At 37.5% G+C, this 25,068-nt stretch overlaps 3 protein-coding genes across 8 annotated transcripts; 2 read left to right on the top strand and 1 right to left on the bottom strand.

The window, feature by feature from the left end:
• The first annotated feature begins 130 nt into the window (after nt 1-130).
• LOC113697098 (probable protein S-acyltransferase 16) lies at nt 131-3,748 on the top strand. 5 transcript variants are annotated; one of them, XM_072054290.1, is made up of 8 exons: nt 625-762; nt 1,736-1,826; nt 2,069-2,161; nt 2,243-2,344; nt 2,561-2,635; nt 2,717-2,815; nt 2,905-3,000; nt 3,198-3,748. In XM_072054290.1, exons 1-8 carry the CDS (start codon nt 710-712, stop codon nt 3,303-3,305), a joined length of 717 nt encoding a protein of 238 aa, XP_071910391.1. In that variant the 5' UTR covers nt 625-709; the 3' UTR covers nt 3,306-3,748. The 5 variants fall into 5 exon arrangements, with proteins under 5 accessions (XP_027072358.1, XP_027072360.1, XP_027072359.1 ...); XM_027216558.2 differs by lacking the exon at nt 1,736-1,826 and having other exon boundaries at nt 135-762; XM_072054289.1 differs by having other exon boundaries at nt 2,069-2,344.
• Nucleotides 3,749-5,604: 1,856 nt separating this feature from the next.
• Nucleotides 5,605-8,629, top strand: LOC113695108 (uncharacterized). Of its 2 annotated transcripts, none has more exons than XM_027214082.2 (3): nt 5,605-5,971; nt 7,644-8,260; nt 8,444-8,629. In XM_027214082.2, exons 1-3 carry the CDS (start codon nt 5,934-5,936, stop codon nt 8,515-8,517), a joined length of 729 nt encoding a protein of 242 aa, XP_027069883.2. In that variant the 5' UTR covers nt 5,605-5,933; the 3' UTR covers nt 8,518-8,629. The 2 variants fall into 2 exon arrangements, with proteins under 2 accessions (XP_027069883.2, XP_027069877.2); XM_027214076.2 differs by having other exon boundaries at nt 5,613-5,971; nt 7,596-8,260.
• Nucleotides 8,630-9,481: 852 nt separating this feature from the next.
• On the bottom strand, nt 9,482-13,768 carry LOC113695107 (laccase-17). The gene is made up of 6 exons (XM_027214075.2): nt 13,517-13,768; nt 13,228-13,379; nt 12,840-13,084; nt 12,585-12,713; nt 10,223-11,173; nt 9,482-10,056 (listed from the first exon to the last, which is right to left on the bottom strand). The coding sequence occupies exons 1-6, from the start codon at nt 13,643-13,645 to the stop codon at nt 9,926-9,928; spliced, it is 1,737 nt and encodes a 578-aa protein (XP_027069876.1). The 5' UTR covers nt 13,646-13,768; the 3' UTR covers nt 9,482-9,925.
• Between the last annotated feature and the right edge of the window lie 11,300 nt (nt 13,769-25,068).

Consider the following 25,068-nt stretch of genomic DNA (forward strand, 5'->3'; position numbering starts at 1 on the left):
ACTAGTATTTGTCCCTACTACGGGGTAATGTTTACCAATTTTAGATTTATTTTTTAAAAATTAAAACTTGAGTCGTCGGTGTCAGAGCCCTTTTGGAGTCCTCAATTCTTTTTTTCAACTTGTCGGCAAAAGAATAGTTGATGCTTCCTACGAGTGCAAGGGCCAAATAGAGCGAGGGGCAATACGAAAATTCCAGACCCAATTTCCGTTCTCCACCGGCCCCACCCCAGCCCACCGCGTCATCTAGATCACCCCAACCGGCCCACCGCTTAACCATGTACCCTTTCCTATTCGAATTAGTGGTTAATGACTTAATGCAAAGGCTAACAAAATGCGGTAAACGTACATTTCAATTCAAGAAATAAAACCCAGCTGGTTCGCACCGGCACCGGAGACACCGTCGTAAGTCTCATTACGCCGGTGTCTCGAGCAGTCCATCCTCCTTAATCCACCTTTCCAAAGTTGAGCAACAGCTGAGGAGGGGAGAGAATGAAGCGCGGCTGCAGGTTCTCATTTCACGTCTGCGTCATAGTAGCTGCCATTGTTTACATCTACTTTTCCACGGTCTTCATCTTCATAGATCAGTGGTTCGGACTCGGGTCTTCTCCCGGATTATTAAACGCGGCCGTTTTCACCTGCTTAGCCCTCATGTGTGTCTACACGTATGCTCTAGCGATCTTCACCGACCCAGGTCGGATTCCCGCCTCCTATGTACCGGACGTTGAGGACGCCGATACCCCTATGCATGAGATCAAGCGCAAGGTCACCAAACTTTCCTCTACATACCCAGTAGTATATGTTTGTGTAATATCTCAGTTTTTTTATTGTTTATATTCCAGTGCAAAGACTTGGGTAAAATTAACTTGGAAAAAAAAAAGACTCTGTCTTTGATGATTGATGTGATAATTCGGTTTCCCTTTTTTTCCTTTAATTGAATGTCAGTTAAAATTTGCAGCAATATGGCCGTAAATTAAAATAATCTCTATTTTTGTTGCTTTGTTGCCTGGCATTTTCTTGTAGTCTATGCCAGTGTCTGTGCTTTTGTTTTTCTTAATCTAAATCTTCTTTTCTGTGTTATAAATGTTGAAAAAATTATGGGACATTACTAATGTGATATTTTCTCAAACTGTTGGGGTTTTTCCATATTGGATCAGCATTGAGGATTGTGGGGTACGAACTAGGTTTGGTGGTTAAGGGCTTCCTTACAAGGATTGGTTTTGGACTATTGAGCTGATCATTGTTTGTGGACTGGCAGCAGCACAGCCGTGTAAATAGAGGAATTTTATGTTCTGTTTCTTCTTCTTCTTCTTCTTCTTCTTCTTCTTCTTCCTCTTCTTCTTCTTCTTCTTTTTTTTTTTTCCTTTTTTCTTCCCCTAGCAGGGGAGGGTTGGAATTTAGGAAGCAGGATAGGGGAAGGGGGATTTGACCCAGGACCTCTAGATCCTGGGGCCTCAGCATCTGTTTTGTTTGAGAAAGTCCGGACTTTTGGGAATGTTATGTTCGTTTGAGCTACTTTGAATTACATAAATGTTAAACTGAAATTATTGATTATCTGGTGGCCATAGTGTCGTTTTTCATCTGGCTCTTGTGGTCAGTTCACTTTTTTGGTTTCTGTTATTCATTATTGACTCCAAGTATGCTTGATTTCTGCTTTTCTAACCTTGGGTTATCTGTGGTGAGGTTGTGATCTCACCATACAGCACCTCTTGTTTGCTAATTTCATAATGCTTACAAGGTTGTGGAGGAGGTACATATTGATGTCGCATGGCTTTCTCTCTTTCGCATACTCCAGTATCACCATTGGGACTTTCTCTTTTGACATTGAAGTACGATAGATCATATGAATCCTGTTTTCTGTTATTTATTGCAGATCGTTTTGGTATTATATCCACTGGCAGGTATGAAATTAGGATTGAGGAAAATGTCAACACAACCACAATATGAACTAAGATATATGCCTAACATGCAATGAGTTTATTACTAATCAATAAGTTGGACTTGGAGCATAAAGTTACAAGCTTGACTTGAATTTCATCAACCTGACGATTTCCACTAACTCTTCTGCCAGGGTGGGGATTTGAGATACTGCCAGAAGTGTGCCCTCCATAAACCTCCACGTGCACATCATTGCCGTGTATGTAACCGATGTGTGTTGCGAATGGTATGCCTGGTCTATTTACTCTTTATGCCTTTTCTTGAATGTCCTGGATATTGCCTTAAAGTGCTACCTCTTGAATTTAAGGATCACCATTGCGTGTGGTTGAATAATTGTGTCGGCCATGCGAACTATAAGACTTTTTTCATCTTCATCGTTTACGCCGTTGTTTCATGCATATACTCCCTGGTATGTCAATATATCTCTTTCAGTTCAGTAAAAGATTCTTATTTTTCTATTCTGTGCACGTGCTTCATTTTATTTACCTATTAGTTGACATTTAATTATTGTGGCCTGTGGTCGAACATGCCTTAATTTGAATGCGGATTTTGTTCTTCTTACCCTCTCCTCCTTTTTTCTTCACCAAGTCTTCTGAATCTCTTTATTTGCTCTTTATTATTTCAGGTTTTGCTTTGCGGTAGCCTAACTGTTGATATGACAGATGAAGAGCAAAATGAAGGCTTTTTTAGAGCTGCATATGTAACTTCTTCCTGTATCTATATTTCAACAAGTTATAATTTTGCATATCCTTGCATTCAACTTGAACAGTTTAGCCTTCAGGTCATTTCAGGGCTCCTGCTGGTGCCATTGACTCTTGCGCTGACCATCTTTATGTTTTGGCATGTTTATCTTATTCTGCAATACAAGACCACAATAGAGGTTTGCAAATGGTGGTGATCGTAATTTTTTTCATCTATCTGGCATCTGATCAAGTCTGATGACCACTTCCTACCTCTTTTACCGTACAGTACCATGAAGGTGTGAGAGCTATGTGGCTTGCTGAAAAAGGAGGTTATCTGTATTCACATCCATATGATCTTGGTGCTTATGAGAATATGATATCAGTGAGTCGTTTCTCTCTACTCTTGTTCTTAGTAGCAAATAAGAGAGCCTAGAGTAGGCAATTCATTTGGCTGATCAGATCAGGCTTTTTGTGCATAGAAGTTTACTAACTAATACTGTAGATATCATGGTACAACATGCTCTCCGAGATATGGTCTTAGCTTTCTAGGCATTTATACGTGATTTACTTGACTTGCAGGTTTTAGGTCCAAATATCTTTTGCTGGGTATGTCCCACCTCAGAGCAGATCGGTTCTGGCCTTCGTTTCCGCACGGGAGTTGATAAGTTAGCAGGGACATCATTTTAGACGTATGTAGAGCTTGGAGTTACAATGATTTTGTACTGCTGGTAGTATTGGAGGAAAGGCAGCAGGTCCTATATCATTCGTTGATGATACTCAAATTCTGGTGTCCGCGAGCTTTCTTTTTGGGAATACAACCATTAAAAAAGAGTTTGTCTTGTGTAGCTCCTCAAACTCCACGTTGTTGCGGAAGTAGTCAAAGTTGACTGATTTCTGAAGCAGTCAGATGTAAAATAGGCCCTCCTTCTTCTTATGACCCTTTTTTTTTCAAAAGTACAGTCCTCATACAATCATGTACAAATGACAGTTCCAGGCTAACAGCACAGCAACTTCAAGTAGAAGAGATAGGCCAAAAATTGTAACTTAAAGATGTTGTAATGTTGTGACTCTCAGGAAGTGTATGAACCATAATTGATTTAATTGATGTTTTGATTGAATTTGTTGCAAAATTTAGGTCCCGGCTCTGAAATGGGAGAGTTTGATATGGGGCTTCCATTTTCCTTTGTTTGATGAGCATCTGAAATGTGATTGATGAATGCATTATTAAAACTGGATCCGGGACTGGAACGGTTGTCAGAGCAATCGTTCCGGAAGGTGTAACACCATTTGCACACGGTATAACATCATCTGTACAAAGTATAATAATAGAATAACAGCAAGTAACACTAGAACAACATTTTTATGGATCTCACGTGACGTAAAAATCGAGTTACAAGGAGTGATTTGAGCCGCATAAATATTTTTGGCCTAATCATGGCCGTGAACCTTCCGGAACGGTTGTCAGAACTGGCCTTTGTCAGAGACTCAGAGCTAGGATGCCGGGATGGGGTGCTGTGTCATTCTATGCTGCGTTAATGGCAAAATCGGATTCCTTGGCCTTTTGATTCAAAAATTCATAATATCTTGAGCCGGGTGTGTAAACCGATACTGATGCCATATGATCTAGTAATTGTAAAAAGACTTAACACGTAATTTACAACATATCAAATAAATGGAACTCAAAAATTTTAAAAAAAAATGAGAGTCACTTTCTTCCTTTTTCTTTTCTCCATCATTCTTTCCCACTCGTACTTTTTGGATGATTATGCAATATTTTATTTGTAAATTATAATAAATTAAATTTTATTTATCTTTTACTTTTTGTAACTGTGATAAAGTGGGGTATGATTTATTTGTTTATTTTGAGTTGATTTTTATAATAATTGGCATAATTTAATGGTTTGAGTAAGGGTTGAGAAGATGTTGAAAAAAAATATAAATTCATAAGAAATCAGTTTTGAGCATATAGAATTAATTAAATTGATACAAGTGTGTTTCTTTTTAAATATCTTTTTTATTTTTCAAATTCATATTCTTTTGTGGTATAGCATTGTGATGTGGTAATACTATAAGACATTGTTTTTAAGGCGATGGTTTCCTTGAAATGAATAAAGTAGTTCAGGAATATTTTTATTTAACAAGTGAAAGGGTGCTTTAGGGTTTTTAAAAATTTTGTTGCACAAATAACAAAAGTAAGGGAGGTAATTGATATTTTTAAAACCTTAGGGGCGTCAAGTGATATTAAGAGAAACTCAGTGTAGGTTTCTGATATTATCCCAAAATTAAAATTCAAAAAGGTTAATTAAGAGAAGGAAAAAGAAAGGAGGTAATAATTTCTTGTTCCTTTAAATAACCATTGTCAAACAGCTATTAATTAATTCACTGTCGTATCAGCGCGGACGGAGTGAAGGGATGGCGAGGGAACTAACAGTAACACTAGGCAGAGTGAGCGGTTGGATGGATAATTGTTTCTTTTCTTTTTTCTACAAAAAGTCGGATGGGACTTCATGGGAGTGAATGCCCTTGCGTGACACTACTTGTAATTTGACCTTTCTCTCCCCCAGCCAGTATAGCATGAAAACTCTGCCAACCATTCTACAAATTTTGCTTAGATGGACCGATTCATCTATTATAATAATATTTTATCTATTGGTGAAATAAATAAAGTTTAAAATTAAAATATTAGAAATTAGAGATATTGAAGCGTTTTTTTTTTTATAGTTTTGAATCTAGTCTGACTATTTATTAGTGTTCATGAATTAGTTGTAGATTAGTAATATTGATCCAACTTTTGTGGCTCAGCTGTAATTTAATCCAAAAAAGACTTTAATCTAATCTAGTTTTGGGCGGAGTTTCTTCAAGAAAACACATTTGCCAACAGACGATGGAAGATTTATCTAATATTTTTAACACCATTTTTGCTTGCTTTATGTATATTGTGATTTTTTTTCGGGCGCTGGGGGTTGTCTTGCCTTTTAAAAAGAAGTTGCTCTGGCAGGAGGTAAATCTGCTCTGGCAATAGGGGCAAGGCAGGCCCACGGACATGGTCCCGTACTTGTGTTTTGCCTATGAATCTCTACATTAATCTGATTGGTGGCCAATGGATACACAACATTAAAATAATTATTATTATAAAACAATAATGTAATCTGATGCATGATTGGATGCCCATGTCAGATGGCCCGAACAGAAATTGTCTAACTTTTGCAGTGGTGCTGTTCACGGATTCATCACTATCATTGAACTCTTCACTTTCCTTTATGCACTGTCATAAATTTCGCTTTGTTTCTTTTGAACTCCGATTTCGGAGTTCTAATGGAGGAGAATGTCATCTGCACAACGGAAACCAACAGGTTTGATTTCCATTTGTGGTTTCTTTAATTGTTGTACCCTTTTCTTTCCTACTGTGTTTATTGCCTTTGTTTAATCAGTGCTTTGTGATTCCTCTCTTTCTCTTCCCCCGAACATATCTTGGTGCAAGCATGTACCAAAAAAAAAAATTGTACAAAGGAAGCTCCTTTGGATAAAAGCCTTGAGCTTGTTCAGCACTATAAGCACAAAGTTGAGGGAGCTATTTAATAGTAGTCCTAAATCTTGCAAGTTGAGCTGTGTCTTGGTGAACTGTTTCTTGGTCGGATTCGTTGAAAATTTGTTGTTGGGATCGAGAATTTATCATGCTTCTGCTGGGTTGGGTCTGGGGTTTGGAGATATGAATTTTTGTTGGACTGAAGTTAATCGATCAATTGTTTAATGATGTGAATGCTGTGAGTGAAAGGAAGAGTGAAGGTTTAATCCCGACGGCCGGATATTACCAATTAATTGGCGTTGACGATTTCCATTTTGGTGACAAATAAGTTATACTAGCCGATATGTGTCTTACCATATGGCACCAGAATGGAAATCATCAACTTCAATTAATTAAACCTTCACTATTCTCACGTTATATGGAAATCGTCAACTTCAACTCATCTTAAAGCATATCAACGTGAATTCATATCAGTGCCATTTTCCGTATCAGCTTTCCTATTGAAATTGCTCCTTTACCCCAACATTGTGCTTTACACATGTCCGCAACCTCCGCGTCTTTGGAATGAGATTTCGAGGCTTTTCTTAAATGTTGGGGAAGTTTACTGTCTGTCAAAAACGAATGCGATTCCTTTTATAAGATATTTCCTGAGTTTCCGTACTTGTTTAATGATAAATTCAGAATTTTACTGGTCTTGTTGCATTATCTTAAATGAAATGGGTTGAAAATTTTCTAGATTGATCTAGAAGAATGATGAACAATGTTGCATTTGAATTTACAATAGGCATTGACAGGTGAATTTTTGAATTTAGCTGCATAATCTTGAGCGGAAGAAAGGACCAATATATTAGACCTTAAAATAGCTTGTGCAACCATTTTAAATTCATGCTGTTCCTTGAAAACCAACCAGTGGGGTAACAGATGCAATTTTTTTTTAATATGTAAATCAAGAAGATGAAGAAGAAGGTTCAATCACAGGTTGGTTGCTGAAGATTATTATGTAGCATTGATAAGTGGCCTTACATATTTGAGTGGTCTTGAGGTCTGTAGTATGATGATGCATAGGTGTAACCTCTTTTTTGCTTTTCTTCCCCCATCTTTTGAGGTGGTATAGCTAATTCATTTAAGGTCTCTAGGAGGTGCTATAAATGCAATGCTTTATTTATCTTAGTTCTCAAGCATATAATTCAAACTAATGCTGACTTACCCTACAAGGAGACTTGCCATGCTTATGATGTTACTATTGAATTTTGATCTTCCTCGCTCATTCTAGTTCACCTAGCTACAATTTGATAACAGAGCTGTCCAAATCACATTGCTCCTCTTCTCATGCTTGCATGAGCTGACCAAATAGCATTACAAAATCTAAATGGGAAGAGATTGACTCCTTTTTTTTAACCCTCGTTACAAGCTTCCATATCCAGTTTTCCTCACAATTTTCACTCTCCCAGTGTTCCGATTGAGGAGGTGTTTCAAACCAGCATTCTTTTCATGGATAGGAAACGGAAATTGCAAGCAGAAGAATTAGGCACACCTCCATCAAAGCTTAAATGGCTAAGTCGAGGCTTTGCTTCAGAGTATACTTTTCCTGCTAATGGTGACTCAGATGTAATAGATAAAGGGGAGTTAAATGGAATGTCAACAGCTGAGGAGTCAGAACAAGAGTCTGCCAACGATAGTAACAGTATTGCTGCCGATGCTGACTCGAGCATTTCTGTGTCTAATGAAACTGAAGTAGGAGCTGGTCATGGATATTTCAAAGAATATTCATCTGACAAGCCTATAAATTCTTCTGTTACCTGCGGAGGCAATTGTTCTAAGCATGCCCAAAATTCTTCCAAGAGCAGTTTCATAATGAAATCAAGTTCCCATATTCTGGAATCGCCATCAGCTGGCAAAAAGCATGATTTTCTCTATCATGATATAGGCCTGAAGTCATCCCTGAATTATGAGGAGCACCTCCTGGAATTTGGAAGTCACAGCAATTGCAGCTGTCCAGAATGCAGAGCTAGTTTTGAAGGATACACAGACAAGGAACTTGAAGAAATGCTTTATTCTAATGGAGCGACTCCAAATAATTATGTTCTTTCTTCTGAAAGATGGACTCTCAACCAAGGTAACCATGTTAAGCTGAAAGACCATTCTTCTCATGTTTTATTTTGTCAACATTATTGAATGCTAGGTCTTTGGTGATCATGTAACTTGAACTGGCTTATTTTGTTCCTTTCTGCCTAAATCATTTCTTTATTACAGACCAGCATGCACTTAACGTGAAATTTTTTACATTATCTGAATGCAGATACTCAACAAGGCGCCAAGAAATTAACCATTGATAAAGAGTTCGAGCAGTACTTTTCCATGCTTATGCTGTGATCCAGTTCTTTTGAACATGAGCAGTTTATGTACATTATTTAATAATTGATGTTTGTATGTATTTACTAACTAGACGAATGAAGCTTCTCATTTTAATCCTTTCTTTTGTCCATTTTTTTTGCATTTCAGCTTTTTCTTAGATTGGTTGATCATGTCATCCTTTGTTTCGAGTATTTGTAATTTTGCTATGCCAGAATGATAGCATGAAACAAAAATCTTTTCATACAAAGTTTTCCACTTCAATTCTTCAGAAAACTTTTTTGACTGCAGGGCTTTTATATGTGCCTAACATTTTGGCCTGTTCTCTTTTTGTTTTTCTGTCCTCCTTAAATCTTGTGAATAAATTTCAAATTCTTGTCATTTATCATGCTTTTTGGACCAGTCTTGTACTTGATTGGTTTTTGACATGGTGCTTCATTTGATGCTTTATTGATTTTCTTAGATTCAAGTGGCCTTTTCTTAGTTGAATTTGAATTTATGCAGAGGAGACAAATTTGGGGTTGACAACTTATGGTGGAATTGCAAGTTTTTAGTTACTTACTGGTGCATGTGCTGTGAATTGCAGATATAGCTTAAAAAAATTGTGTTTTTCTCACTATCAATTTTAGCTTTTTCGGAGATGAATATTCTTCTGAGCCAGGTACTTTCTATATCTTTTTCTTCCTTTTCTTTTTGCATCTTTTTTCATGATAAGCCAATCACACTTATTGTCTTCCAACAGACTCGTATGTTTTATTTTTCACGGGCCCCCATCCTAATTAATGGTGTTGATGTTCTTTGAACAGATGAGAATATTTCAATACTTTTTTACTTGCAATTCCTTTCTTGCAGAGATTGACAAAACAATGAGGTAATCCAATAAGAAGTTCATTTAGTATTTGGCAGTAGGGTAACTTTTGATTCATTGACAATATTTTTTAGTCAGCCTCATAGCTTTAAATCAGTGTTAGTATTGTCGCTCTAATGCAGAATTTCATAAACCATTGAATTTCTGGAACAGCTTCAACTACAATACTAATAAGAGTTCCAAACTTTTTTGCATGAGAAGATGGTTCATCTCCAATGAAATAGAACCTTAAGATGAAGACATGAAATGACATAGAAATGTTCTCAGTTCACCCCTGGTAGAGACGTGCTTCAGACTTCAGCAATACTTGTTTCAGAAGCACAAATTAATTTACAGCATGAAAACGGATCCTTGCAGTAGGGAGCTTGACAAATGACACGGAATGATTCTAAACCCTAATGTATCCTATGACTTGGTTTATTGCACAGCTTTCGTAGCTGGCTAACGAAAATAACATGCAGTTGAAAGGCATTGTCTCATAATTGAACAAATGAAGCAAATTTATGGGGCAGAAAGTACAACAAAAACACTCAAGGAAAATTGTAAATTAAGGGGACCCAATCAGCATGATGGAAGATCTGAAGGAGGTGGTGGTAATTTTTCATTAGGGAGGAACCCATTGAGTACAATCCATGCCATTCGCAAACCCCAACTTGTGTGCACGTCAAAGTGGCAGTGCATAAGCCATACTCCTGTTTGACAAGGTAAACAATCAGGACAAGTTAGTTAGCTCAACAGAGAAAGATCAGTATAACCGCATGTCAATGTGTTTTGTTTAGTACTTGAAAATCCATTGATCTGGTCTGATGTTGAATAAATTTCTGGTAAGAGTTGCATCTTGTTTTTCATGCTAGGTACCTGGATTGTCTGCAAAGAACCGAATGGCGAGCCAGCCACCTGATGGAACCCCCACCGTATTCCTTTCCACTGGATCCACCAGGTTGAAGTTGGCAGGGTCCTTGTTTGGATCGTAGTTTCCAAACCCTTCCCCAACGACGAAGAAGTTGAAACCATGCAGGTGAAGAGGATGGCTCTCTACCCCCAGAATGCTAGTGTCTTGCAACACTACCTCGACACTTGTATTAAACTGTAACACGACAGTCCGGGTTGCATTGGTAACTATTGTGTTATTAGGCGGTGTTCCAGTATAGTTGTATGGATTTGTGGGCTGAGTTGGGAAATCAGTGGTGAAAACACCATTTGATTTACCGAAAAAGTAGGATTGCAGAAGAGCTGTTGATGGGAGAGCAAAAGAAATATTGTTAACTGAAGCTGCAAATTTTGTGCCATTTGGTCCTTGGCAAGTTGTGTTAGCAGGGCAAGGACTTGATCCAAGTCCTATGGTGAAGTAAAAGCGCTTTTGAACGGTTTGTGGAACGTTTGCTGGAAATTTGGCTGTGGCTAAGCTACGGAATTTCCTGGTGAAGTTTGCAACAAAACTGGTGGCATTCACTGCAGGCAGGGTTGGGTTTACGACTGTTTTGTTTGCAATGGAAGCGTCGTGTTGGTATTCAAGCATCCCGGCAACAGTGGAATTGTCAATGGTACCTTGCCCTGTAAAGTAGGGTGCGGCAGCCATGATGAAGGTGGCAGTTGGAGAGGTTGGCTTGGTTTTCAGAAGCACATTGGTGGTCTGGCCTGGGGTTATAACAACTACGTCAGTCTTGAACGGTTTGACATATAAAGCATCGGCTTCAACAATAGTGACCGAATGGTTGGCTATACTAAAATATAGTTCGTCATTCATTGCTGCATTTATCAGGCGTAGCATGTACGTCTTGCCTGGTTTCACCTTCAACTTGAATGTATCTGGAAAGCAAACATGCCAGAAATGGATTTTAATTTCAAACAAGTCATATGTCTTTTAAGGAAGCAAACAGGTATGGGAGAAGGCAAAATGCAAAATCTCCCCAGTATAACGTTGAAAGGTATTAATTGAACATCAAGTAGTAAGATTCTTTAGACTCGTTTGAGATTTTGAAGGGCGGTCTTCCGTATTGATTCAGGCATAAGGAAGCTTTCAAACTTGATTTGATTTAACTAAGTTCTTCAGCTTCGATTTTGTCTCAATCCAGTTGTCATTGTGCTTTCAGGTGTACAATGGCTGTACTAAATATAAGGGGTTACAAATGAAGGATTAATTTTTCAATACACTGATAGTGTATATATTATTAGTGTATAATTACATGTATGATAACTAATTTAAATTTTAATTTTTTAAACATGTCTTGTATTCAATCTGAAAGTGTATTCGTTGTCAGTGTATATATTATTACCTCTAGAAATGAAATGCATTTTAGAGTTGGAGTATGATTCAAAAATTTTTGCAATATATTATAAATACATTTTTCTAATCAATTTTTTTTATCTTTACAGACATTTTTTTTTATTTTACATATATTAGATAGTGTTAAGAGTGTTATTCCAATTTTTTTTTTAAGTAATCTTCTACCGAAACAACTCACATTCAATGTTTGCTTTTTATCAAAAAAGAAAAAAAAAATCGACAGGGCCACACTATTACACATACATACATTCAAAATTTAAAAAAAAAAATCAAAGTCTAAAGGCTAAAGAAATAGCGGTGAAACATGAAGAACAGAAGAAGTGTACCTCTCCTTTCATGGACCGTGGGTTATTGCGGTGGCATCTTCTTGTCATAAATGTTAGCGACAAAAATTGCCCACAAGTAGATTTTTTATTTTTTTAGAATGACCTTTGTCGGAGTGTTTTAAGCCAAGTAGCGTTAGTTGTGTAAAAGAGACATCCAGAGAAAGGGGAAACGAAACCCTTGAACCTTTTTGCAGTCTTGCTAGCAAACAAATGCTTACTTGGTCTAGTCTTTTACAAACTAAGTTGCGACCTCCAAATTGGAGGCGGCCACAACAACGGCGCTGCGCATGGATGGCGCTTCAATTATGAAAGCTGCATTCCGGTACCACTTACCATACCCATGGCCATGAGAGGCTATGATCATTCAGAGGCGGACACCACCAGTTTTTTATTTGAAGACCAGTAGTACAATAATAAAAAGGTGTAATGTAGTACAGTTGGTTCTCGTAATTATTATATGTTAGGAGGCCACAATCGGTCATTTAACAAAAGAATTATATAGAGATGAATATCTCGGAAGAAGCTGTCCCTATATCCTTTAAGAACGCCTTAAAAGACAATCACGCTGGCAAGTAGGAATGTCATCATAAACATAAAGAAATCATACCTTCATGGGAACAATTATAGAGGGGTCCTGGAAGCCCATTGATGGTGTAGGCGTCGGAAACATTTGGGGCACCCCCTGTCTGAAGAGCCTGGCTGATTACGGCTTCCGTGTCTGCATTCCACCATTCTCCTGAGAACCAAGAAAGAACATGTCAAGTCTTGCATCAGAGTAGAAACTCCCGAGAAATTAACAACCAAATTGCATGCATGAACAAATTATACACTAGTTGTTTATATTGCGCCTGTGGCTGATTACCGAACACAATGGGAACTTCCTTGTATGGCTTTTCAAAGGGGTAAGATTCATTGCGCCTGGGGAAGATGATAAGCGGTCCGTACACGGTGGACCTGAGCCAAGAAATGTGAGCATGCCAGAAGAGAGTGCCTCTGTGCCCCGTCAGTGTGAAGTTGTAGGTGTATGTGTGGCCAGTTTGAATCGGGCATTGGGTTACATACGCTGGTCCATCAGCCCAACCGGTCCTGAGTTGCCGGACTCCATGCCTTCTTATACATCAATCAACAAAAACCATACATGTTTTGGTTACGTTGCATTTCCCCTTTTTAAATGACTACTGCACGATTAATCAACGTACTAGCTAATACGTAGTTTTAATGAATAATTTGTTGGTGTTCTTTTGCCATACCAGTGAATGGTTATGTTGTTTGCTACATGGTTAACCACCTTGATGATGAGTTGATCACCTTCTCTTGCTACCAGGCGAGGGCCTGGAAATTGCCCGTTCACGCTTACAATGCTCTTGGTGTGGCACAATCTGGTCACATTGTGCTGTACAATCTACGTACCATGCATGAACGAAAACATAATTAGCCCCAGCAAAATTCAAGAAAATTATGGTTTGACGTACACTGCACAACTCAGAATCAGTGAAGCTAGAAGGTTCTTTCAGCTAAATTTCGTTACATAAGACGTACATTGAACGTGTAGTGCCTCGTCGCGCACAGTGCAGGCTTAGGCAACAGGGATACGACACAGCAAACAAAGAATAGGATTGGTAAGTAATGCGGCGGAGAAAAATGGTGGAATGCCATTCTTCCTCTCATTTAACAGATGAAACTGGAGAGTTACAGGAGTGAAGATGGATTTTGAGCCGCTCAGCTCCGAATTGAAGTGTGCATGTGTGTTAGAGACAGGTGCTCTGGAGGGTTATTTATAAGGAGCCATGATTTGAGTTAGTGTAAGATTACCTTGGAGATTCAGAACAGGAAAAGAGGGGTTAAAAAAACATACATATAAATTTGGAAAGTTCATGGGGTTAATTATTTTGCAGTTGAGATGGTCATCATCTTGTCTGCTTTCCTTCACAGTTGGTCATGCTGAATTTTCGAGTGATGATAAAGTAAGGCAATAAGACATAGATTTCTCCCTCGGGTGCTGTCAGCTGGTCCTTGTAACCAAGACGATTTTGCTCTCAAATTTACATGTTAATTCCACAAATTAAATGGCTCTGCTCCCTCGAAAACGAGTGATTACCCAAATGCCAAGGTTTAGAGTCAAAAATTTTGAAAATCTCTGGCTACTTCTGGTAACATGGTGTGATTTCGATACCAACCTGACAGGTGTAAATGCGTTTAGCCTTCTAGATATTCTGCCCGCATGAACGTCGTAAATATTGCTGTGCAGTGCAATAAACTCAGAAGGATTTTTTTTGCGGGGTATCTTTATTCTAGTCGTAACTAACCACGTACGCTTATTAATAACTTTCCTAGCTATATTACCACGCCTTTGGGTTCTGTCTGTTAATCTACCAATAATATGTGGCCGGAATTTAAGTCAAACGATTGATGTAGGAATGCCTGACATTCTGTACCAATAAGTTAAAAGGCAGAGGAATGCTACAAGAGTCGAGTCAGGTGGCCATTAATTATCAGACTTTATTCCCCAACTATAGAATACTAATATTATTGTTGTAGGGCGTAAGCTAAAGCTGATAATGAGCAGCGCCAAAAGAACTCGACACATTTCGCCAGGCGAACGTCTTAGAGACGAATGCATTAGGCCTACCGGTTTCAAGAAACAAAAAAAAAAAAAAAAGGCAGCAAAAGAATCTGACTTAGCTTCGTCAACAGAACACAATAATATATATTATTATCAGGCAGGCAACAGAATAAAGTCTAGCCAACACAAACTCTTAGGAAAAGAAAAAGAAAACCCCCACGCAGAAGCAGAACTCTCCTTGTCAAAAATGAAATACAAGCCATGGTACGATGAGAATACGAGTCTATTATAGCATCGGCCTGTTGGATAGGGACGGTGCGCGACTCTGTTCCATCATGATCGGATCGTTTCCAACCTCCCTGCTACCACCGGCTCTTTTTTGATAAACAAATTTGTCTTTATGGATACCAAATCCACAGAATTAATATGAATGCCAAATCCACCCCGTGTTGCTTTTCCTCTCCCTCCCCTCCTCTTCCCGTTCCCTGAAAAAGAAAGTAGCAGTAGTATTACGTGCATTGTTAGCTCCCAAGGCAAGAAAGTTTATTAAGTATTTATCACTTAAGCCCGTCACTTGAATTTTAAGGCCTGCAATAAAGATGTTTGTATGATTAATGTTTTCATTAAACTGGGATGATACGACGGTACATCTTACTGCTATATTCGCTGGTCGGTAGTTGTAGGATGAGACTTTTACCATACCTATCCTTCTTATCTCCTCCCTGTTTAACTTCGCATCTAATGTTCAATCGTACTGAATAAATAGACGCAACCCTGTTGGTGTTGGGCCACCTTCCTTAGGTAGTTACTTCATGACTAAGACATTCATTTAAACCAACTGTCAATCAAACACTGTGAATAGCAAGCACACTTGTAAATAATTAATTATATGACTACGATATGTGTGGTTTACCTCCATCACTCTTTTTTTTTTTTGTTTTTACATCCATAAACACCATCACAATTCTTTCAGGGGAAAAAAATCTTCACAATGCATATGATCATTCCCCTGGACAGGTTTGAGACAAGGCAATACGAGTGCTGATTCCCTCAGCTAAGCTAATACGGCTCCATGAGCGTAGATGCAAACATTATTGATCTTCTTGCACGTTATGCAAGGACAAACTGCCGCCATTATGTGGTGTTCATGATTCGGAGATAAACAAAATCAGAATACATCGAAACTCTATTAAACCTTGTTTGGATTGCCAGTTTTCATCGAAAAATTACGTTGTTTTCCGTGATCACATTTCCCTATTACCTTTTTCCCTCACATACATCAAATCGCTACAGTAATTTTTCCATGAAAAATCACGAAAAATGCAATCCAAACACAACCATTATTATTTGGTAGAGTAGTTTGGAAATGCATACTAAAGTTAGATTAATCCAAATTCTCGAGTAACTGTGGAATTTCCAATATATATATATATATATATACCAAATAAAAATCGGCCTATATACACCCCTCACCTCTGGTCGGGACAAGAAATATGACAAAGAAGTATGCAAAACTGAATTTATAAACTAATTTAGGAGTAACTCGATCCCAGAATAGAGATTTAGGGTGCAAGCAATAGTAGTAACAGTACTCCGTTGATCTACCTTTGATTATTGGTGAGAGAGAGCGGTGCAGCTGGAAAGGGGACTGAAACTGGATTGCAAGAAATTTGTCGTGAAATTTTGTTAAGTTTGTAGTGGACGTGGATGTAGCTTTCTCAAAATCAGGGGTCACCAATTAAAAGGTACGTGCCTCCTCTCGTCCATGTTAGGTAAGCTCAAGGAACCACACACAAACGTGTGTGTGAGTGTGTGTTTTGAGACATTGCGCCATCAAATGAAGCATCTAAAATGCGCAACAAGCAACCTAAATCCAACACAACACATGACCAAGCCCATATATCCACATCCCGAGCATTCCTAGAATTCTTGCTCTGAAAGCTATCACCAAAAATTTGGTAAGGTCAAAGATCTTAAGCCTAAGGCATTTATTATTCTTCAACATGATCGGTGGCATGGCCTGTGTCAACTATTCAGTTTTCAATTCAGTTTGATTTTACTTGTTACTCAGCATGGGCATGCATGCTTTCTCATCTTATTCATCACATCAATAAGGGCTAGGAATTCTTCTCTCTAATCCTCAATTTCATTGCTGTAATCATTCTTAAGGTTTCTTTTCATTGGTTGGTCTCGGTATTCACTTATACATTCTCCAAGATGGTTCCAACTTCGATTTATTCTTACTGTGCTGAATGTGCAAGTTGATCAGATTACTTAACTGTACTGTGTTTTATAACGTCCATTCATTTTTATTTTATTTTTTTGGCCATTGGCGTTAAAAAGGTGGATCGAACCCGCAACTTACTAGTATCTGTTTTTCAGCATGTAGGAGTGTGTTGCATGACGTAAAAGCTTTTGCATGGAGAAGAGGAAATCAAATAAAGACCAACTCACTCACAGTGACCTGTACTGAATAATCAGGAGTAAATGGTAGCCAAAGTCTTCTTTTTGGAGGGTTGCTTTAACAAATTTAGCAATTAACTGAAGTTTCATCCCAAATACTTAAATTCAACCGGTATCTTCTTTTTGAAGTACCCATTTATTTGCTGACATAAAAGCTTCAGGTGAGAATATGAGATACTTTACTTAAAACATCTATTAATTAGTAATTTTGGGTGTGTATTAACTTCGAAGTGCTGAAATTGCATATGAAGTGGTATAGAACAGCTATCTGGTAGACTACGTGCAAACTAGTCCCGCTAGAAGGTTGTCATTTTTGTTAGCAACTCGGGAGTTCAATGGCAAGGGATTCCTTAGTACGAAGCTCAAGGGCATCAAATTTTGCAAATGTCAAAGTGTAGGATGCTTGTTTTAGAACAAACTTAATTCAGGGGCTTTGCTAATTAGTAGTTCACTGGGAATGTACAATGTTGAACACGATAATGCATAAAGTTCTTTACGCAGACGTAGAACATTTTAACCTTGGGGACATGCAGGGTCGGAGTTCCTACGTAAAGGCAGTTTAAAGAGGCTGTGTAAGAGATTATTCTAGCAGCTCCTTTTAAAAAAGTTTAAGGAGGCTGTGCAAGAGATTATTCTAGCATCTCTTTTAAATTTTTTAACTGTAGGTGAAATTCAAATCCTCGTTTTATGGTCCAAGGAGGAATTTAATCGTTTTTTAATGGCTACTAAGCGAAAGCTCAATGATTCCATACGTAGATGGATCGTTGTAAAATTCAAAAGGAGGTGTCACAAATTCGGAAACATTTAAAGACCTCTCCATGGACAAAAGATTAGCCACTCCATTAAACAGGGGAGGAAATTTTCGTAATGATTTGTCTCCAACTATAGAATATTTTTAGACCAACCCAATCTATTAAAAGCAGAAATTAAGGGCTCACAATTAGAGAATTTGGGTCTTAATCCCCCAGCATCCTTCTCGTTCTTAATTCCCACCTGTCCCTTGTTAGTAAAAATTTTTTAAAAGAAAAACTACTAAAAGCAGAATTACTTGTAGCATTGAAGTACCTATAATCTTCCTAAACACTTGGAAGCCTACTAGTAAATTTACACTTGGAGAATACCTCCTCTTCTAGTTCCAGGCCCCATAGCAAACAGTTGGTCGAGATCAGGAGGCTGGAAGTAACCGTTCTTGGGGAGCTCTCGCTTGGTTCTCCTATCCGTTTTCTTCCTTGGAGCCGGCGGACACTCCAAGACCTTGGGTATTTGACATTCTTGATTCTTTGGAGTTGTACACTCTTCCTGCTGCATCTCCATTCCCACCCACCTAACCTTCTTTGGTAGCCGGACGGTATCAATATTCAGTAAGTTCGTGCTCACAACAAAAAGGACCCGATGTAGTATTCAGTCTTTTTCCCCAAAAAAAAAGAAGGGGTTGTGCAAATCGAGCGGAGAAAGTAGAGAACTGTGGTTGAGTTGCAGAGGAAAATGGACTGGTGTACTTAGATGAATTCTTTGTTGGGACTTGGGATCTCAGAAAAGAAAGACGAGGGTTTTTTTTTTAAGCTGAAAAACGAGGGGTAGAGCTAGAGAAGTAGACAACTTCTATCAAATCAAAACTCGGAAGTGGGGGTGACGGCGGGGAGGGGAGGGGAGTTACTGTTCTTGGAGTATGTGACAGTTAAGAATGGGGTGGCACCGACTTGTTTCCCATGGATTGGTAGGTTCATGTTACGTGTTCGTGGCCCACGTTAGACCGCGTCTTTGTGGTTTTTCAAATGAGGCGGCGCCTACATTTTGCCTCTGCTACTTGGGCGGGAAATTTCCTGCTGATTTCCTGGGTTAATCATAATCATCCATTACTGATCCATTATTAATGATCCATTATACTGGTGACAGGGATGATGAATGAGAATGTTTTTGTGCTGGGAATTTCAGAACAGAAGGCGATGTACAATAATAAAGTAAAGGATGTACTTTACCCAAAAAAAAAAAAAGAGGATGTACAAGTATACCTCCACCAGTCCACCTAATCATGGTCAAGATCAATTGTTCACTTCAACGCTTACTTAACAAGTACATTATCCTTCAGTTCGGCTGCTGCTGTTGCTAGTGCTACTGCAATGACTAATATAAGATTCTTTGTTGTTTCTTTCTTTCCTTTCATTCTTTGTGAATAGACTGCATTGATGCGAACCAAATTGGACATAATTTTGCGGAGACGGGGCAGGGACGGTCATCAGAAAGACCGTTCCTGAACAGTTGACGGTCAGGATTTTGTTCAAAAAAATTATACGGTCCAGATCACTTTTTGTATCTCGTTTTTAACAACGTGTGTGGGGTTTACAAAAATTTGTTCTAAAGTTACACGTTGTGCAAATAAAATTACGCTGTGTGCAAATAAAGTTACGCGGTGTGCAATATGCACAAAACCGATAGGAACGGTTGCCCGTGGTCCTAATTTTGCATATGATTCCATTGTTTACAGTACCTTTTACTAGACTAGCCTTTTCTTTCTTTTCCCTTTTGAGCTTTCTTTCTTTACTTTTTTTTCCCAACAATGAAGATGTGAGATTTTAGGAAGGGGAGAGAAAGAAGAGAAATTTGAATTCAAAATATCTAATTTCTAAACAATCTTAACAATCAATCAATATGCAACTTTTCCTCAGGTGGAGATAGGGATGGCTTGTAGGGCGACGTTTTGACGTCTCCAAATCCCATAACCTTGTCTTCAGGATGCACTGCTGCAGGGGTAAGAAATGCAAGTTTGACGGAGAATTGTCTTGGATCCTAATCTGAGTATTTTTTTTTTCTTTTAGTATATATATAAACAAACACATCAATTCGTATTTCAGTATTCGGATCTTCAGGCTTTACCTGATATATCTATCCATCTTAAAATTTTCAAATTTCAGACGATTTTGATTTGATATGTTGTAGTGAATATTCAGTTGTATATTTCAATGTGAAAGTGCTTGCAAGTCACAGTTAATATTTACTCATGGGTACGGTTTTTCGTACATAGTGATTCTTGTGAAAGTGCAACTATCTCTTTGTAGTATTTCTTCGGTTGATCTTCGTGCAGTATTTGTTCCAGAACTCCACCATTGCGCAATTCAATCATTGATTTATATTTTTATATTTTTTTTAAATTCGTGTTGGCGGCCATGGGAAATGGGTGACAACCAGGACCGATTAAAAAAGGTTTCGGGTACAGAATCTGAAACATCGGCTGGGCCTGGGCGCTTCAGTTGGGGTTTGTCCAAAGTGTACCTGGGCCTCAATTGAAGTTTTGGGTTCGTCAGCGACGTACAGAATCCAACTCGGTCCGACGCCAGACTAAACTTGAGCTCCCCACATATTTGTTTGTTTTAGACTTTAGTCCAGAGCTCCACCTCGAGGTTATCGCCGCAAATTGCTCTTTTGGGCCTTTTTGCCGGTTGATCTAAATTCCGTTTTTCCCTGGAATAATCTTTTTGAACAACCACGTGTAATGTTATATTTTGGGGTTAACATTTATTGTTATTTTATAAATTTTCTTTTTTACTCTTATAAAAATTATTTTTATTTTAACTACCCATGATTGTTTTTACTTTTAATTATTTAAGTATATGTTTTCAACATACCTATCCCTAAATATTGTAACTATCAATATAAAATTATTTTATGAAAAATATCTAAAAGATTAAGGATTGCTTCAGTAACAAAATTTTTATTTAAAATATATGACCATGTATTTTTTGATTGCATACACATTGGGAGTGTATTAAGCACTAGTACATCATTATTTATAAGGAATCAATAATGTTTCTTCAACGAGTCATAGTTTACAAGTAGTTTACAGCTTCCATGTTCGAACAAAAAAACTGTGGGCTATTCAACATAGACGAATTCACTGTTTTTAATATAACTCAAATTGTGTAAGTAAATATTCATCTGTTTTAATTGGACTAGTTTGTTAGTGCATTAAGCTTAGGTATCCGTAAGTTTGAAGTTATCAAAAAAGATCCAAGCATAACACTAAGAAATTCTAAAACTTTGCATCTAGGGAGAGGAAGAGGTTCTAAATTCAAGACTTTTCATTTACACTAAAAAAAAATGACATAAGTTTTAATCATATAATGTGTAAGATAACCAATTCATATCATCTTAAGGAGCAAGTATTTTGAGTTTGAAGCTTTGAAAATAATATATTGGTCTCGTTTTAGGTTGAGATTCTTTTGTTAAAAAGCATTTTTAGGAAATAAATAGATATGATTATGACCCACTTAAATTTCTATTTACTTTTCTTTTTATGTTATTTGACAAGAAATAATGACATTAAGAAATTCAAGTTTATTAGCTTAACAACCACAAAAAATTGAATTTGAATGTGTAATTATTTTTAAATGAATATAAAGGAATAATACAAATTGACCCATTATCCACTAATTAAATATATTTAATTAAATCATCCGGGTAAACCCATTCAAAATTTGTTGCACACCTAAATCTACTTATTAGTGAGTGTGTTTGAATGAGTTGACATAATTGAATTATGATTGACACCCATATTCATACATTTTGTCCATGAATGCTAGAGAACCTATTTTCGTCCATGAATGCCGGATGGCCTATTCCATCGGTTAATTAGATTAGATTTTAATTACAAAAAAAAGATTAAAAATTACGACATGTCTATATGATAGATACAAATATGAAAGTAAAAATATGTCATCTTTACTTTGTTTTCATAGCATAAAGTGGTGTTTTGAATAGAATATCATTTTTCAGTAGATTATCTTAGATTTCACAAAAAAAGGATAGGATGAAATCACCATAACATACCCATGTTTCTGATATACAAGTGAAAAAATAACGCCGTGGACATCATAAATCGTCTTAAAGGTTTATAATTTTTTAAAAAATAATAATACATGATACGTTATTCAAAAACTCCAATAAAATGTGTACAAGGCAAGTTTTTTTTTTTTTTTTAAAATGTGTGGGAAAGAAATTTAGTTATTTATAATAGCATGTTTTGTAATTGGATACAAGCTACTACATAAAAAGGGTAGAAGAACGTAAAAGAAAATTGTCACAAAATTTTTTCTCAAGTATTACCTTTCCAAGCGAAGCTGTAAGTTGGAATATCTCTAAAACTGAACAATAATGTATCAAGGTTTCGAAAGAATATCATTTTCATATTCATTATTTGTAAATTCCCTGGTCCGGGTCTGCTCTCACATGCCCTTCAGTGATGCCCAAGTTGAAACCACTAGAAATTTTTTTTATTATAAAATAAAAAGAAGGGAAAAGAAAAGAAAAAAGTTCCCGCGGGCTACTAATTACAGCCTACCGATTTTCTCCTACTTGGACTGGATTAGTTATTTAGCTACAGGGGCCGGGTGGCAAGGAAGATACCGACGGTTCGAGCAGTTCGATCTTCCACACGTGATATAGCTGCGTCACACAAGACGCGTGGGCCAACCTTAATTCATTGGTTTTTACTTTTCAGAGAGCTAACCACAACAGTCCCTGTCCTCGAAAGGGGTTGACTTTTGGGGAAGCCTCCACAAAGATTTTGTCAGTCACAGGCGTCGTCCATAACTTGTGCGGCATCTCTCGGCCTCCTCCCCCACAACATCACTAGCTGACACCTTTAGCAGCTAAACCAAAGCCCACTCACTCAGTCAACCATTTGTTCTTTCCTTTGAGGTCGCAATTCCCCAGTTCACCGGACCCTCATTCTCTCGCAAAAGTCAACCCGTGTGCAAACAAGCCTCCCCTGAATTTGAAGCCACGCTAATATACAGGAAGGTCTCTTATGCTACAACAATTAATAGAGTATTATTCTTGTTTCATCTTATATAGGAGCAAGACGAATTTAGTTCCTAAACTACTTTATTAGAGCTGAAATATAGTTTCTAAACTTTGTTTTGAGCTAATTTAGTCCCCTAACTATTTTAACAAAATCAAAATAGTCCTTAAATTTCATTACGAGCCAATTTAGCTCATAGACTATTTTACTTGAATAAAAATAATCCAATTTTTTATACTAACACTTAGGGGTAGAATAGAATTCAGTCATTACCCTTATCAATGTGTTTTTTGGGGTATAAAAAAGTTGGATCAGATTGAATTCGATCACTGTCACGAATATGTTTACGGGATCATAAGTCACTTATACAAGTTTTTTTTTATAAATCGATTATTAATACAACCCTTACATCGGCAACGCTTTCTTTGTCCTAAAAGAGTAGGATGATGATCCCGTGGTTTGACTTTCTGAGGCTCATTTTCTAGGGAAAAAATTAGTCTACCCTTGAGCAATCAAAACATGGGCCTAACAGGGATTCCCAATCCTTTCACTCTTCTGGATTTTTGGCTTGATACAATTGCACCTCACAAATATGGTAGAAATGGATGGGACTGCACACGTACTCAATCCTCCACTTGTTGGAGTATATGCATATTTTCTTCCTCGTCTCTCCTGTTGGCGATAAAAAGTAATTTGAATCTTTGTGTGTTTCTAACGAGATCCTCCACGAAATATGTGAACCCATGCCCTCTTTTTGTTCGCATTTGTTGCATTTAAAGACTAGAATCCTTGGAAAGTCCTTTTCTCCTTCTGTTTCCTCCTCGTGGTTGGTTGCTTTCCATACACACATTTGTAGTTCTCATCCACCTGATAAAATTTCTTCATCATCTTTCCAGTTATACTACGCTAAATTACTAGCTTTTAAGTTTTCTGTTGCTGAGAAGAAGATGAGGTTCTCGATTTTCACCATTTTAAGACTTTTTAAGTTGGTGGCATCACCCATTCACCACACCAACTTATTACTTGCGGTAAAGGAGAAGTCATATTGATATTCTACATGCCATCATATTTCTAAAAATTAACTTGATTGGTAAAAGTGAATTTATGGCTTTGCTGAGCTCAATCAAACTCTCTCAGTTTGGTATCCCTGTACTTATTTAACTTCAAATGCGATCCGATGCTAACTTTGTCTAGAGGTCAAGTAATACCAGAAACATTCCTCGAAATTAAAAGTTAAACAGGGTATGTGTCCATCGATTCCTTCTTTAGTGGTTGACCATCGCACAATTATTATACAGTTGTAATAATACAGAGGTCATGGATCAGGTAAGCAGTTCGGTCCACACCTCATGCATCTATCCCATCAAAAACATCCCAACAAAGACAAAGTATACACAATAATACTAACACGGGAGAAAAAAAATGTGACGGATACTGTACCATGGTCTCTCTTTGTATTTTCTCTTGGATTATTTGGATCGCATTTTTCTGAACTTTTTGTAAAAAAAATACTGTAGTGATTTGATATATATGAAGTAAAAATGTAATTGAAAAATGTATTTACGGAAAATGTAGCAAATTTTCTTTGAAAATCTGCAATTCAAACACAGCCCTGGTCTGCTTTGTATGTATAACGCAGATAATTAATCCAAATCACAAGTCATGATAACGGCACGCAGGACATTTCTACGCTACTAATACCATAATTTGCTATCTACCTTAATTGCCTAAACTGAAATTCTCAAGCAATAGTTAGATGTAACGAAGAAAAAGTGTCTTCAAGTAGTATGAGTTCTTGGTTGTGCATACTAATGGATGAAGAACCATCATAGTTCATGTGGTGCTATTACCTCTATTGAATGTGTTAAGACTTCATTTCTTGGCAACCATGGCATTTTTCCTAAAGTCAAACTTGTACAAGAGTACGTAGTAGATATAGACTCTCAGCTCACGAGGGGAAAAGAATAAAAAATGGAAGAAGAAAAGAACGTAAAAGTATATGCATTATTATATCACGAAATGTATACGATAACTCTAGCAAGTGTAGCAACCACCAAACGTAGGTGTTAACCTTTTAAGTATAACCAAGAGATGCAAAAGACACGAAACATCAAAACTTCCCCCCTCATCTGCTCCACTCTCTCCGACCTTTTAAACATTTCGATAAGCCTTATTCTTACCCACTTCATCTCATTTCTTAACACCTAAAAAGTAAGCTTCCTCTTATAATAATGCAGATCTAAGTTTATTAAGGGATATTCCATCCAA

This window comes from Coffea arabica, chromosome 6e (genome assembly GCF_036785885.1).
Source record: "Coffea arabica cultivar ET-39 chromosome 6e, Coffea Arabica ET-39 HiFi, whole genome shotgun sequence".
Lineage (NCBI taxonomy): Eukaryota > Viridiplantae > Streptophyta > Magnoliopsida > Gentianales > Rubiaceae > Coffea > Coffea arabica.

Excerpts from the sequence above, each read along its gene's own strand:
- LOC113695108 (XM_027214076.2), top strand. The coding sequence starts at position 5,934 with ATGGAGGAGAATGTCATCTGCACAACGGAAACCAACAG. Across the intron at positions 5,972-7,595 it reads TGCACAACGGAAACCAACAG|TGTTCCGATTGAGGAGGTGT; the intron begins GTTTGATTTCCA and ends TCACTCTCCCAG. Across the intron at positions 8,261-8,443 it reads AAGATGGACTCTCAACCAAG|ATACTCAACAAGGCGCCAAG; the intron begins GTAACCATGTTA and ends ATCTGAATGCAG.
- LOC113697098 (XM_027216557.2), top strand. The coding sequence starts at position 490 with ATGAAGCGCGGCTGCAGGTTCTCATTTCACGTCTGCGTCATAGTAGCT. Across the intron at positions 763-2,068 it reads TGCATGAGATCAAGCGCAAG|GGTGGGGATTTGAGATACTG; the intron begins GTCACCAAACTT and ends CTCTTCTGCCAG. Across the intron at positions 3,001-3,197 it reads CTTATGAGAATATGATATCA|GTTTTAGGTCCAAATATCTT; the intron begins GTGAGTCGTTTC and ends CTTGACTTGCAG.
- LOC113695107 (XM_027214075.2), bottom strand. The coding sequence starts at position 13,645 with ATGAGAGGAAGAATGGCATTCCACCATTTTTCTCCGCCGCATTACTTA. Across the intron at positions 13,380-13,516 it reads CGAGGCACTACACGTTCAAT|ATTGTACAGCACAATGTGAC; the intron begins GTACGTCTTATG and ends CATGGTACGTAG. Across the intron at positions 13,085-13,227 it reads AACAACATAACCATTCACTG|GCATGGAGTCCGGCAACTCA; the intron begins GTATGGCAAAAG and ends ATGTATAAGAAG.